Source organism: Benincasa hispida, chromosome 1 (assembly GCF_027475165.1).
Source record: "Benincasa hispida cultivar pf3 chromosome 1, pf3_genome.v1.1, whole genome shotgun sequence".
NCBI classification, from domain to species: Eukaryota; Viridiplantae; Streptophyta; class Magnoliopsida; order Cucurbitales; family Cucurbitaceae; genus Benincasa; species Benincasa hispida.
In genome coordinates, this window is record NC_143478.1 from 83,198,399 (window position 1) to 83,211,233 (window position 12,835).

General features: G+C 35.0%; 1 protein-coding gene across 4 annotated transcripts; it reads right to left on the reverse strand.

Annotated features, from left to right (window-relative positions):
• Positions 1–3,652: 3,652 nt before the first annotated feature.
• LOC120084536 (putative glutathione S-transferase parC) lies at positions 3,653–8,863 on the reverse strand. 4 transcript variants are annotated; one of them, XR_016529417.1, is made up of 6 exons: positions 8,350–8,863; positions 7,386–7,682; positions 6,412–6,517; positions 4,789–4,905; positions 4,521–4,672; positions 3,653–3,792 (listed from the first exon to the last, which is right to left on the reverse strand). XR_016529417.1 is itself a non-coding variant. In XM_090313368.1 (3 exons), the coding sequence occupies exons 1-3, from the start codon at positions 8,662–8,664 to the stop codon at positions 6,383–6,385; spliced, it is 747 nt and encodes a 248-aa protein (XP_090169494.1). In that variant the 5' UTR covers positions 8,665–8,859; the 3' UTR covers positions 6,242–6,382. The 4 variants fall into 4 exon arrangements, 2 of the variants coding, with proteins under 2 accessions (XP_090169494.1, XP_090169499.1); XR_016529418.1 differs by having other exon boundaries at positions 3,654–3,792; positions 4,533–4,672; XM_090313368.1 differs by lacking the exons at positions 3,653–3,792; positions 4,521–4,672; positions 4,789–4,905 and having other exon boundaries at positions 6,242–6,517; positions 8,350–8,859.
• Between the last annotated feature and the right edge of the window lie 3,972 nt (positions 8,864–12,835).

The following is a 12,835-nucleotide window of genomic DNA, read 5'->3' on the forward strand; positions in this document are numbered from 1 at the left end:
AGATAAAAGATTTTGGTGATGCTTCTTTTGTATTAGGAATTGAAATACGGCGAGATCGTTCTCAATGTATTTTGAGATTGTCACAAAAGAACTACATTGAAAAGATTTTGAGTAGATTTGGCATGAAAGAGTGTGTGCCGGGAGATACCCCGATCGCTAAAGGTGATAAATTTCATTTAGGTCAATGCCTCAAGACCACACTCGAGACTAAGGAGATGAAGAAGGTTCCCTATGCATCGGCCATTAGAAGTCTAATGTATACTCAAGTATGTACGCATTCAGATATTGCGTTCATAGTTGAAGTGTTAGGCAGATATTTGAGTAACCCGAAGATGGATCATTGGAAAGCAGTCAAAGGGTTATGAGGTATTTACAGAGAACAAAAGATTATATGCTCACTTATCAGAAATCAGAAGTTTTGGAGATCATTGGGTATTCTGATTCTGATTATGCTGGATGTCAAGACACTTTGCGATCCACTTCAGGCTATATCTTCATGTTGGCTGGAGGAGCTATATCCTGAAAAAGTGTTAAACAAACACTTATGGCTTCTTCTACCATGGCTGCGGAGTTTGTAGCATGTTATGAGGCATCCAATCATGGAATATGGTTGCGAAATTTTGTCACTGGGCTGCGGATAGTGGTTAGCATAGAAAAATCACTAAAATTATTTTGTGACAATAAGTCGGCTGTGATGTATTCCAACAACAACAAAAGCAATACGAAGTCAAAACATGTAGACGTGAAGTTTCTGATTGTTAAAGAAAGAATTCATAATGGTCAAATTTTGATAAAACACATAGGAACAAACTCTATGGTGGCAGATCCATTGACTAAAGGTTTACCACCTAAAGTTTTTCATGAGCATTTTACTCACATGGGTGTTAGTCACTTTTCTGATTCCATGGTTTAGTGGGAGTTTTTTATTGAGGATATTCTTTGACCTTATTTTGTTTATTTTCTATATAGAATAAAGTTGATGGTTTATGTTTTATTATTTGAACTTGTTTATCATACATGCAGTTTAGCATAAAGTTTTTTAGAATGATCTCATTAAGGAATTTGAACCAGTTGGAAACAGGCATGATCTAGATCACTTTGCATGTAGTTTCCATGCTATCCATCCATACTTGATCTATGTCATTGAATGTATTGGAATTGGTGATCAAGGAAGGTTTAGTTACAAGGATAGTGATGAAAGCCGCCTTGATTCCATACTAATACAGGAGATGGACCAGATTGAACTAAAGGAGAATTCTATTATTAAAATAATCTGTTCATGCGCGCTTAAGGTTTATGTGATTTAATTATATTAGGTACATAGACATAGTCCAAGTGGGAGATTTTTAGACATATTTAAATAATAATATGTTTAATTAAAGTATAGGCTATGTATGTGAATTAATAATTTATCACATTGGGTTATTTTATTAGATTGGACCCTATTATATGATCTAATTAATTAAGGCCTTAGATTCCTAATTGAGTATGGATTTAATTGGTAGAAACCCATTCCTAGTTAATTAGGGTTTAATGGGAACCCTAATTGAGCTAGTATATAAAGAAACCTTATGCTATGGTCCCCGATATACCAAAACAATATAAGCACTCAGTCTTTCTTGAATCCCATCTAGAGAGAGATCCCACTAAGGGCATTCGGAGTTTTGGTTGAGGAAGACCATAGTCATCCATCATCATCTTGAAGCTATCATCAATTTTGCAATGGAATCCGGTATGTTATTATTGACAATTTGACATGAATGATCCTAGGGTTTATCTATTCAATATAGATATAAAGAATTTATATTAACACAACCTAAACCCAAACGAAAAACATAAAAATTCAATCCAATCCAACCAAAAATTAAAACTAACTCAATCTAACACTTACAATTTAGGTTGGTTAGTTCGGATTGTTCGGGTTGTCGGATCATTTGAACATTCTTAATTTTCCTGGAGTTTAAAGAAATTCCATTTTCAGGCAAATAAGAGGAGGGAGACATTTTGCAAAGAGGTTCAAGATATTGGTGCCGCAACCGCTTGAATTTAGGGCAAGAATTTTGTTTGAAGAGAGCAGTGGGGGCGATAGAGGAGAGTCATGAAGGTAAGGGTAGGGGAGAGAATAATAAACTTTGAATAAAATAGGTTGCAAATCCATGGAACTAAGATCTTCCATTTTTTTAACAAAAAAAATGGAAATTGTATTTTAAACAATTCAAAAAATTAATGTCCAAATTATTAGGAGAGAAGCACAAACCCAACAAAATACCAAGGCAATAAAAGAAAAAGAAAAAAAGAAAAAATCAGCCATGTCACACCCAATCCAGAAAGGAATAATTTCTATTACCCGTTGGTTATATAAAATCTTCTATAGCCCAATATCTTATTGACGTCTATAAATCCAACTATTCTTTATTATTCCATTTATGTCCCTACTTTAGGGTTTTGTTGTATATAAACTGTAAGGCCATATGAGTCGTAAGATAAGTAAAATACATACCGAAAATTCCTTCAGCTCACTGCCCAATTACTTCTCTGTTATTCTTTTCTTATTTTGGTATCAGAGCCTTATGGCTAACCCCTCTTCACTTGAAACACCATGGCCACTAGAAATTTCACCAATCCACCTGTCAATCAACTTTTGAACCAAGTCACCTCAATAAAGCTAGGTCGGAACAATTTCATACTATGGAAAAACATGGCTCTACCAATCTACGTGGGTACAAGCTAGAAGGATACATGACTAGGCTAATTCAACGACCACCAATGCTCAGCCATACTAATTCAAGAAGCTCTTACTACTGAATAAATTGAGGAAACCTCAAGCAACCACCCTCCGAGGATTGCAACAGGAGCTATCATCAAACCTTAATATAAAGCATGGTTAGTAGTTGATCAATTACTTTTAGGGTGACTCTACAACTCTATGACACCAGAAATAGCAACATAAGTGATGGGCTATGAGACCTTAAATGACTTATGGGAAACTATTCAGAGCTTGTTTGGCGTTCAGTCAGGGGCAGAGGAAGATTTTCTCAAACAAACTTTCCAAACCTGAAAAGGTACTGCTAGGCCTGGAATAGGAGAACAATCCAGTTGCAGCAACCATTCAAGGACGGTCATATATCTCTTGATTAGATATGCAAACTGAACTACTTGTGTTTGAAAAGAGGCTAGACCATTAAAACACTCAAAGAGTGGCTGTAAACTCCAATCCTGCTAATGAAGTCAACCATAACACATCAATTAATATGGTGAACAATCAAAATCACAGTGACAACCAACGATCACAGAGGATTAGAAACAATAATGAACAAAACCGAAATGGTCGCTTCTCAAGAGGAAGTAGAACTCCAAACAGAGGTCGTGGCCGTGGTCATGGAAACAAACCAACATGTCAGGTATGTCGAAAATATGGTCACTCTGCAGACTATTGTTATCACAGGTATTATCGAGAATTTGTACCCAATGTGAACTCAAACAAAGGAGGAAATAATTGAGGGTCACATGGCAACCCTTCTTTCCCTCCCCATGTTGCCTTCATGGCTAATCAGAACACCTATCCAATCTTTGCTCAACCAGAAACTGTGCTAGACCCTAACTGGTATGCAGATAGTGGAACATCCAACTATGTTACATCAGATTACAACTCTCTAGCTAATCCAATCGAATACACAGGTACTGATCTTGTAACTGTAGGAGATGAAAGTGAACTTAATATATCTCATGTTGGTAACTCCAAACTAACAAATGGTCATGCTTTATTAACTTTTCAAAATGTGCTCTATATTCCTGCAGTAACCAAAAACCTGGTCAGTGTTTCAAAGCTAACATAAAACAATGATATCTATATTGAATTTCATGATTCTTATCGTGTTGTTAAGGACAAAGCTACAAGGGCCAATTTACTGAAAGAGGTGCTTAAAGATGAACTCTATCAACTTCAAGATGCCAAAGATCAATTAGTTAAGTCGTAGCAAAGAGCCACTGGTGCAACTAAACCAATGTGCAAAAATAAAGGTGTCTTTGTCTTAAGTTTATCTAATATAGCAGTCAATATCAACAACGTAGTGATCAAAGATTTGTTACACAAACGTCTAGGCTACCCCCATCAAAAGTCTTAAAGTTTATTATAAAAAATGTAGTCTGAATGCTAAAGAGAATGATATCAATCAATTTTTTAAAGCATATCAGTATGACAAAGACCATTCCCTTTCTTTTCCCCTCTTAGATTCAAGAGCAAGTAACAGCTTCGATTTAATTCACTTGAATGTTTGGGGACCAACCTCAATGATATCTAGAGAAGGATTTCGTTACTATATCATATTTTTCAATGATTACAGTCATGGCTCTACCCCTTAAGACAAAAGAGTGACACAGTAACAGCCTTCAATCACTTTCTTACTATTGTCAAAACTCAAATTAACTCACATGTGAGGGCCTTGCAATCTAATAGTGGGTGGCGAATATATCAAACTACATAAAGTATGCTATCAACTAGGGATGAAATCTCAACTTACATGTCCATATACCTCGTCTCAAAATGGCAGGGCTGAACGCAAGCACCGTCATATTGTAGAAGCTGGCTTAACCTTTCTTACTCCAGCATTACTACCTTTATACCTATGGTGGGATGCCTTTCAGACTGCCCTATATCTTATTAATGGTCTTCCTGAAAGAGTTAAATAACATGCATCGGAAGTATCAATGATCCATAAGCATTCAAATTTACTAATTTTAGTAGAACCTAAAGCATGTTTTCCTAAAAAGAGGGTTTTAAGATCATACCTTTGAAGAACTCTCCAAGAACTTGATTGTACAGCAGCAATCTTCACCAGAGATCACCATGAACCACCTCAAAGTCTTTCCCACTATCCTCTTGGAGCTTTAGACAGAGTTGTGGGACTCAAGAACAACTTGAATTAGTGAAGAACAATGAAGAACACACAACAACCCAAAAGGAAGAACTTTTTCTTCTCACAGAGATTTTCTCTCAAAATTTCTATATTAGCTCTCCTCAAATCACTCCAAACTTCTTTATTTATTGCAAATGAACATGCAAAGAAGTGAATTGCATGGCTTGCAGCTCATGCTTGGAGTATTAATGAAGAGAAGATAATGGAAAAATTACATTTTCCATTTAGCATGACATGCAAAACTGATTTTCATTTTTCTTTTAATAAAAAAATATTTTGATTAATAAAACTGAAAAATGATTTTCTAAATTTAATTTCATAAATTAATTTAAAATATTAATTAATTTAATATCAAATATTAAATTAATTTTTGCACAATAATCATCTTCATATATTTAAATCATATTTAAATATATATTCTCTTATTCCGTTTAATTTGAACGTTTCAAATTAATTTCTCAAGCTACTCTAAAGCTTATCCATTTACGAGCTAGTAGGGGGACCTCGCGGATCGAGCTAGTAGGGGACCCGTGGACCTACAGATCATGGGCTCCAATGATTCGAGATTAATCGACTAAACTCGTTAGTCCAATCTAACCCTATTCATTAACTAATGGGACACTCCACTATAGCCCATAGTTGAACTCCCCTCACATTAGATATACATTAGATATATTATGTCCACTTAATAACCATAATCAGTAAGTCGGTCCTTCACAGGTTGTTTGTAATCACAGCTAGGTCAAAAATACTGTTTTACCCCTGTAAATATATCTTGTTTCTTAAGTTCCTACCAATACTCTAAATAACAATTCTGATGCATAATCTTTATGAATCAAATTCTTTCTCTATCATGAGAAGGCGGGGCCCCAATTATTCGAGACCTGGAATCAGTACTTAAGAGAACAACCTATCTATAACCCTAAATAGGGTAGAAGTGAATTCCATCTTGCAAGACTATGTCCCCAGCTATTCATCCGGTCTTATCCCAAAATGGTAAGCTTATTAAGCAGTGACTACTCTCACCATTTGCAGATCAAAGGATAATCCCGAATAAACAAGAATTCATAGCTAGTTTAGGATTAAGATCGAGTTAACCTAGGTTATATCATAAATGAAATAATCAGTTTTAATAGTAAACGATCGTTATAAAGAAAAGTAACTATTTTCGTGGTCCAGTCTATATGCAAACTCATTGCATAGGATGCCCCCACTCTCATGTCTCAACATGAACGATTTGTGGATCACATCGTTTGTAGCATCTTACAACTACCCAACATTCAGACTATAGCCAAGGATGCATTTATTGGATCTACATAATAAGATGGAAAATCAACAAGTCATTATTATTGATAAATAAAATGTTTAACACGAAATGTTACTAAGAAAATCGATTGATGTATCATCATTGAAAATATTTGGGCGTGCGTGCTATTCTTGTCTTCGACCTTGTAATCAGAATAAGTTCAGTTATCAATTTGAAAAGTGCACATACTTGGGTCCAAGCTTGTCAAAGTCTCCAGTTGAAATGCTATTAAGAAAATCGATTGATGTATCATCATTGAAAACATTTGGGCGTGCGTGCTATCCTTGTCTTCAACCTTATAATCAGAATAAGTTCAGTTATCAATTTGAAAAGTGCACATACTTGGGTCCAAGCTTATCAAGCAAAGGATATAAATGTCTCAAATCTAATAGGAGAGTGATCGTCTCAAGATATGTTATCTTTAATGGAGAGGACTTCCCTTTCAACAAGGCATCTGGCAATAGTAATTCTTGTAACTCTTATGTTCACACCTCAAATTTTCCTATCCATTTATATCATTCTATTCAGGTCTCGACGATTACAAGTGAAGGATCCCTAACGGGAGAGAACCATAAGCAGAAGCAAGATCGACCCTAATCCCATTTTTCATTGAATATAAATTATTTCTTCCAATTGCTTCAATACATCTAATACCTCCTTCCCCACCTCATGCTCCTCTCTTTTCCCTACCCATACTGAAGATCAACTACTCTTGAAATTTAGACACTAGAGTGAGTAAAATTGTCTTGAGGAGATACCATGAATTCGTTGGATTCAGATTCTCTCCTTTGTGAAGCAAACCGGACTTCAACGACTTTTTAAAAGCCTATATTTGTTTTTATCTTTATTAAATAAATACGGCTTTTAAAAAAACCAAATATTTTTTTAGTATTAAAAAATTACCTAATTTTGTGATCTTCAAATTACCTAAGGGCACATGGCATTTACTGAATGATAATTTCAAAACACACGTCAAAATGTGCAAATGAACCTTTTTCTTTTAATAGCATACCAACAAAAAGAAACTAACAAATAATATGCATCAAGTAATTAATCCTTCCACTTCCACACTGAAACTAGAAACAAGGAACAAAGGAGAAAGAGCTACAACAACAGTTTGTTTACTCAAACCTTTTCTTCATTTGAAGCATAAATTCACAGACCTTTTTAGAGTCGGGCAGAGACTTAGCAACACTCTCCTTTTGTAAGCATCTCTTGACCCAACTCATTATCTTTGGACACTCAGCCTCAATGCTGAAATTCCCAATGGTCTCATAGCCACTAAACCATGAGGAGAATCCAATCAAAGCAATGTCTAAAACTCCAAAACATTCACCTCCAAAGTAAGCCTTCTCCCCAAGAACTTCTTCTAGTTGCTTTAATATTCCTATCACCTCCTTCTTCCCTTCCTCTTGCTCCTCTCCCTTTTTCGCATATATCTTCTTCCCACTTTCATAAAGCTGCATTTTTAATCTCAGATTTCAAAAACGAGTATATATACCAATTACCATTAAATAAACTGTGCTCATGTTGACATATGCAATTAAAAACAATCATTGATTTAACATTGTATCATAATCCAAAGCATCTCATAATATTTTAACCTTTACCAAATCTCATTTCCTTCTTAATTTATATTGTTAATAACTTGAGTTTTATGCAAATTCTTATTGTATCTGTGTCTTGTATCTTAACTTTTATACTACCATTCATATTCAATTGTAGATTTAGTTTAAAATAAAAACAGGGAGGTATTATATAGAAAATCAATTGAGTCATCATCTAAGAAAAGGAGTAGTAGTTCTAGTAAATATTTTATACAAATATAGAAGATTTACCAATAGATCATGGTCTAAGAACTAAATTTTTTTATTTATTTGACAAGATAGATAATAAAATTGTTAGGGAGTCATATCATAATATGACATCTCGAAATGGACAAATCCACCTAAAATCTTAGATTCATTCCTCTTTAAACTCCTCTATTATCACTAACCTCGTCATAACTCAACATTCCTGACTACCTAATGTACTTTTCTCCCAAATTAAGATTAAGATGATGATGAATGTTAAAGAATAGGAACAAAAGAAATCAAGTTAACAAGGGAGAGAGAAGACAAATGTCACCTTCTTATCGATGAAATCAACCCAAAATCTGGCCTGAGATCTCTCATAAGGATCAGATGGCAACAAAGGAGCTTTATCATTCCAAAATTCATCAATATACTGAACAATAATGGAAGATTCACAAATGGGTTTTCCATTATGAATAAGAACAGGGATTTTCTTGTGAATCGGGTTCATTTCAAGAAGCAAAGGGCTCTTATTCCTGAGATCTTGTTCCAAGTACTCATAGGCCACGCCCTTCTCGGCTAGAGCAATTCTAACTCGCATACCAAACATGCTGGGCCAGAAATCCAACAGCTTCACTTCCTCTGCCATTTGTTAGCCAAAATCAGAACAAACCTTCAAACAAATTGGGAATTTTACGGAGAGACTGAGTTTGAGAGTTTGGAAAATTAGAGAGAAAAGGCTAAATGACGCATAAAGGAAAAAGAAAGCAGCTTCTCTTTCTGCGAGTATCGATGCCTTTTGAAAATATTCCCCATATATTTATTATGGTTTTTAATCTCTTTTTAATACAGCATTGGAGTTGCTGTGGGAATTAAATATACTTCGTGCCTTCCACGTTCTTCTTTTTTTTAGAATTGGATTCCACATTATCACAATCATTCAGGCCCGTCTGATAGAACATCCCAACCAACTGTTGCACACATGATTCAAGTTTTCGGTATTCTAAGGGCCTAGATACCGGTAACTGAATTCTCCTTTTTTCATTTCAATATTAAGCATATTATAAAATGACTAAGTATTTGTATTATATCTTTTTATTTCAATATGAAGCAGATTATAAAAAAATACGGTTGAATCATTTGAATTTTGAATAACGCAATTAGTGATCTATAAGTATACGTGAAGACATCAGCTAAAACATACAGCTTCACTGCAAAGAATTAGTTTTGATATTTTCTGAATTCTCCATTTTGTACCATTCTGTGTGTAACAGCTCGGCCCTCTCCATTTCCTTGCTAATAATTTGTAATGAGTTGTCTGTTTTACCCTTTAGGTATTCTTCTAGGGTTTCCCCTGTTATCACCTATTGTGTACAGAATAAATCATCAAAAGCAGTGAATTATCCATCGAGCAAAGTGTCAGCCTCGGGTTTTTCTTTTCTTGGCTGTATTCCTTGGGATTAATATTTCTTTCCTGGTATCAGAGAAACAAATGGCTAATGCCTTCTCTTCCTCTTCCGTCAGCCACAATAGAGCCCTTTCAAATCCCACCTACAGCATGAATCAAATTACCTCCATCAAACTTGATAGAAGTAACCTTCTGCTAGGGAAGACCTTGGCTCTTCCCATTCTAAGGAATCATCGGTTGTTTTGATTTAATCAATTTAATTTAATAAAATAATTAATTAATTAATCATTCAATTTAATATCATGTATTTAATTTAAATTTTCCATTTGAATTATATTCAAATATATTTCTCTCATTTAATCTATAGTTTTAATGTACATCCAATACACATTATTTTTAACCTATAATTTTCAATATGAATCTTATTCATATTAAATTAATATTTGAACTTTTTTCAAATATTTCGTTCTCTCATTTATTAATTTTGAATCATATCCAAAATTAATAATAATATCTAAAATTAAAATTTAGATTAAAATGTATCATCATACATTAAAAAAATTTCAGTTCTGAATTTGAACATTTCAAATTCAATTTAATGATAAATTACCTCAATACCCTTTACAAGCTAGGAAGGAGACCTAATGGACCTGCAGATCAGAAGCTCCAACGATGTGAGATTAATTGGCTAAATTCATTAACCAAATTAATCAATATTCGTTAATTGTGGGTACATTTCACTAAAGACTTACAGCTGCACTCTTCTCACTACATATATGTTTCTGTGTCCATAGATATAGACCAATAACAGCAAGTTAGTCCTTCACGAGTGTTTGTAACATTAATTGGGTCAAATTACCGTTTTACCCTTGGGTTACCTTTACATCAAGTACCAATGCTTCTCTAATGAACAACCTGTTTATGGTCCAACCATTAAACAAAAATCCCTCTCGGGCTAATGAGAGGGTAGGGCTCTTTGTTCAAGTCCTGGAGACACCACTTAAGGAAACACTCATTTACTTACCATGAAGTCAGGAAGGAGTGAAATCCATCTTGTATGATTATATTCCCAGTTACCCTCTCGGTCTTATCCCAAAATGGTAGGCATATTGAGTCGGCGAACTGGCCACTCTCACTCATACAAATCAAAGGACAATCCCTCGTGAACATGAGTTCATAATATACTTAGGAGTATCACTAAGTTGCCTACGTCATCCTATTGAAATAGAAACCTAACTAGTCAACAGAGTTACATCTAGTGATTACTATTTCACGGTCCGGTCTTGTGCAAACTCATTGCCTAGGATACCCCCACTCGCGTGTCTCCTACATGAACACATTGGATTACTGCGTTTGTATCAAATACAAAGTGGGCCGTATCCATAGTGTTACCAAGATGAGGTACCCAACCTTACCCCTATACTATACACCCTTTAGGTTGTATCTTGAACATTTATCCCTATATGTCTCTACATACCGTTCAAGACTCATAAAACAGCTAGGATGTTAGTTTATTAGATTTTAGGGTTAACAAGACAAAATTAAATAAAATATCAATAACACTTATTGAGAAAAACATTAATAACTATTTATTAATGACGGTCATTTAATTACATTCACTATCTACAAGTTTTAAGGCATAAAACTCAAAAAACTCCCACTTAAACTAAAACTCTAGTTAGTGGGATGTACATTACATGGAACAATGGGAATATTACAAGTACAAAATAAAAAACAATAAACTAGGACATCTCATACCCATTACACATCTCCCACTTGCCCTATATTATAAAATGTATATATCTCGTAAACCTAGATTCTCTAGATGAATCTCGTGAAGGATCTCATATCTGAAGAGTTCTATGAGCACGTTCGGATCGCTCCAATCTCACCGTGACCGAAATACACATTATACATTCAAAACATACAGTTATGCAAACAAACACAAATTATCGGCATGCTAAGAACAAGATAAATAACAAGGGAGAGGGTTCCATACCAGTTGAAGACAGTCTTCACACTTCAGAACTCCAATGCAGCGGAAACCTCCACACGATCTACCAACGCCCAACAGAAGCATCGACTGCAGCAGCACGAACAACCGCAAACTCACAACCGCAACGGGAGCTTCAAAGTTAATGCTTCTAAAAAACCCTAATTAACTAATTTAGGGTTGTATGTTTAATTTATGCAATTAGAGTAAAATTGATCCTCAATTCCACTGCGCATGCCTATTTTTTCATCAACCACCACTAAAGAACCCCGAGTATTCTCGAAGTGAAAACCCAAAGGGTGGTCTTTGGTGAATTTGGTAGAGAAAGGAGGAAACATGAATCTTGTTGGCGATAAGTAAGTGGAAGGGAGAAAGACGCTATTGCATAGCAGAAATGCTTATCATTTAGGAGGAGCTACACGATCGTGTAGGATTTACTGAACGATCATTCATGAAAAGGTATACGATCGTTTAGCAAAATCGGCACACTATATGATCGTTTAGAGAAACTATGCGATCGTGTAGGCGACAGTGTGCGATCATTAAAGTGCGAGGTAGACGATAGTCTAGACGAAAAGTGACTATCGTATAGGCTCTCAATTTTCTTAAGCGATCGTTCTCTATTCTCTAGCGCACGCTCTTACGATTTCTCTTCAGGCGCGATTAATCAAAATGAAAACCATTTTCATTTTAACTCATCGGTTACAATAACCGACAATGCCCCAATAACCCACGTCCGAACGTGAATTTTGAATTAATTATCATATAATTAACCAACTAATTAATTAATAAATATAATCATATTATATTTTTATCGTATAGTTTGATATCACATATCTACTATAGTATTTTCTCCTCTACTTGATATAAATCATATTTATATCTAATTTCTTCCAAAATAATGTATCTCATACATTTAGCCAATTATATCATATATAATTAATCAGACCAATTATATCATATATAATCGAACTTCCTTTTGTCAATTTGAACATTTCAAATTAACCCAAACACTGGTTCTCAACTTTATCCAAGCTACCCAGGGGACCTAATGGACCTGTGGCTCGAAATTCTAACGGTCCGTGAATAGCTGACCAAACTCTTTAACCACGAGATCCACCATCCGTTAATTGTCAGGCATTCCATTAAAGACCAACAACTGAACTCTTCTTACCACAGATATATTTCTGTATCCATCGAATATAACCAATCATGAGTATGATGACCCTTCACAGATGCTCGTAAGTACAGTTGGGCCAAATTACCGTTATGCCTCTATAGTTACATCTCACTTCTTAAGTACCACTGATTCCTCTAATGAACAATACAACATAGTCCAACTATGTGTGAACACCTCTCTGGGCAAGAGAAGGTGTGTGGCACCACATCGTTCAAGTCCCAGAATCGATCCTTAAGGGA

Bases quoted from the DNA above. Each gene is read 5' to 3' on its own strand.
- LOC120084536 (XM_090313368.1), bottom strand. From the start codon at position 8,664: ATGGCAGAGGAAGTGAAGCTGTTGGATTTCTGGCCCAGCATGTTTGGT. The intron at 7,683-8,349 runs GTGACATTTGTC...TTAAAAATGCAG, and splicing joins TTGATTTCATCGATAAGAAG to CTTTATGAAAGTGGGAAGAA. The intron at 6,518-7,385 runs GTCTGTGAATTT...TCTGATTATAAG, and splicing joins CTCTGCCCGACTCTAAAAAG to GTTGAAGACAAGGATAGCAC.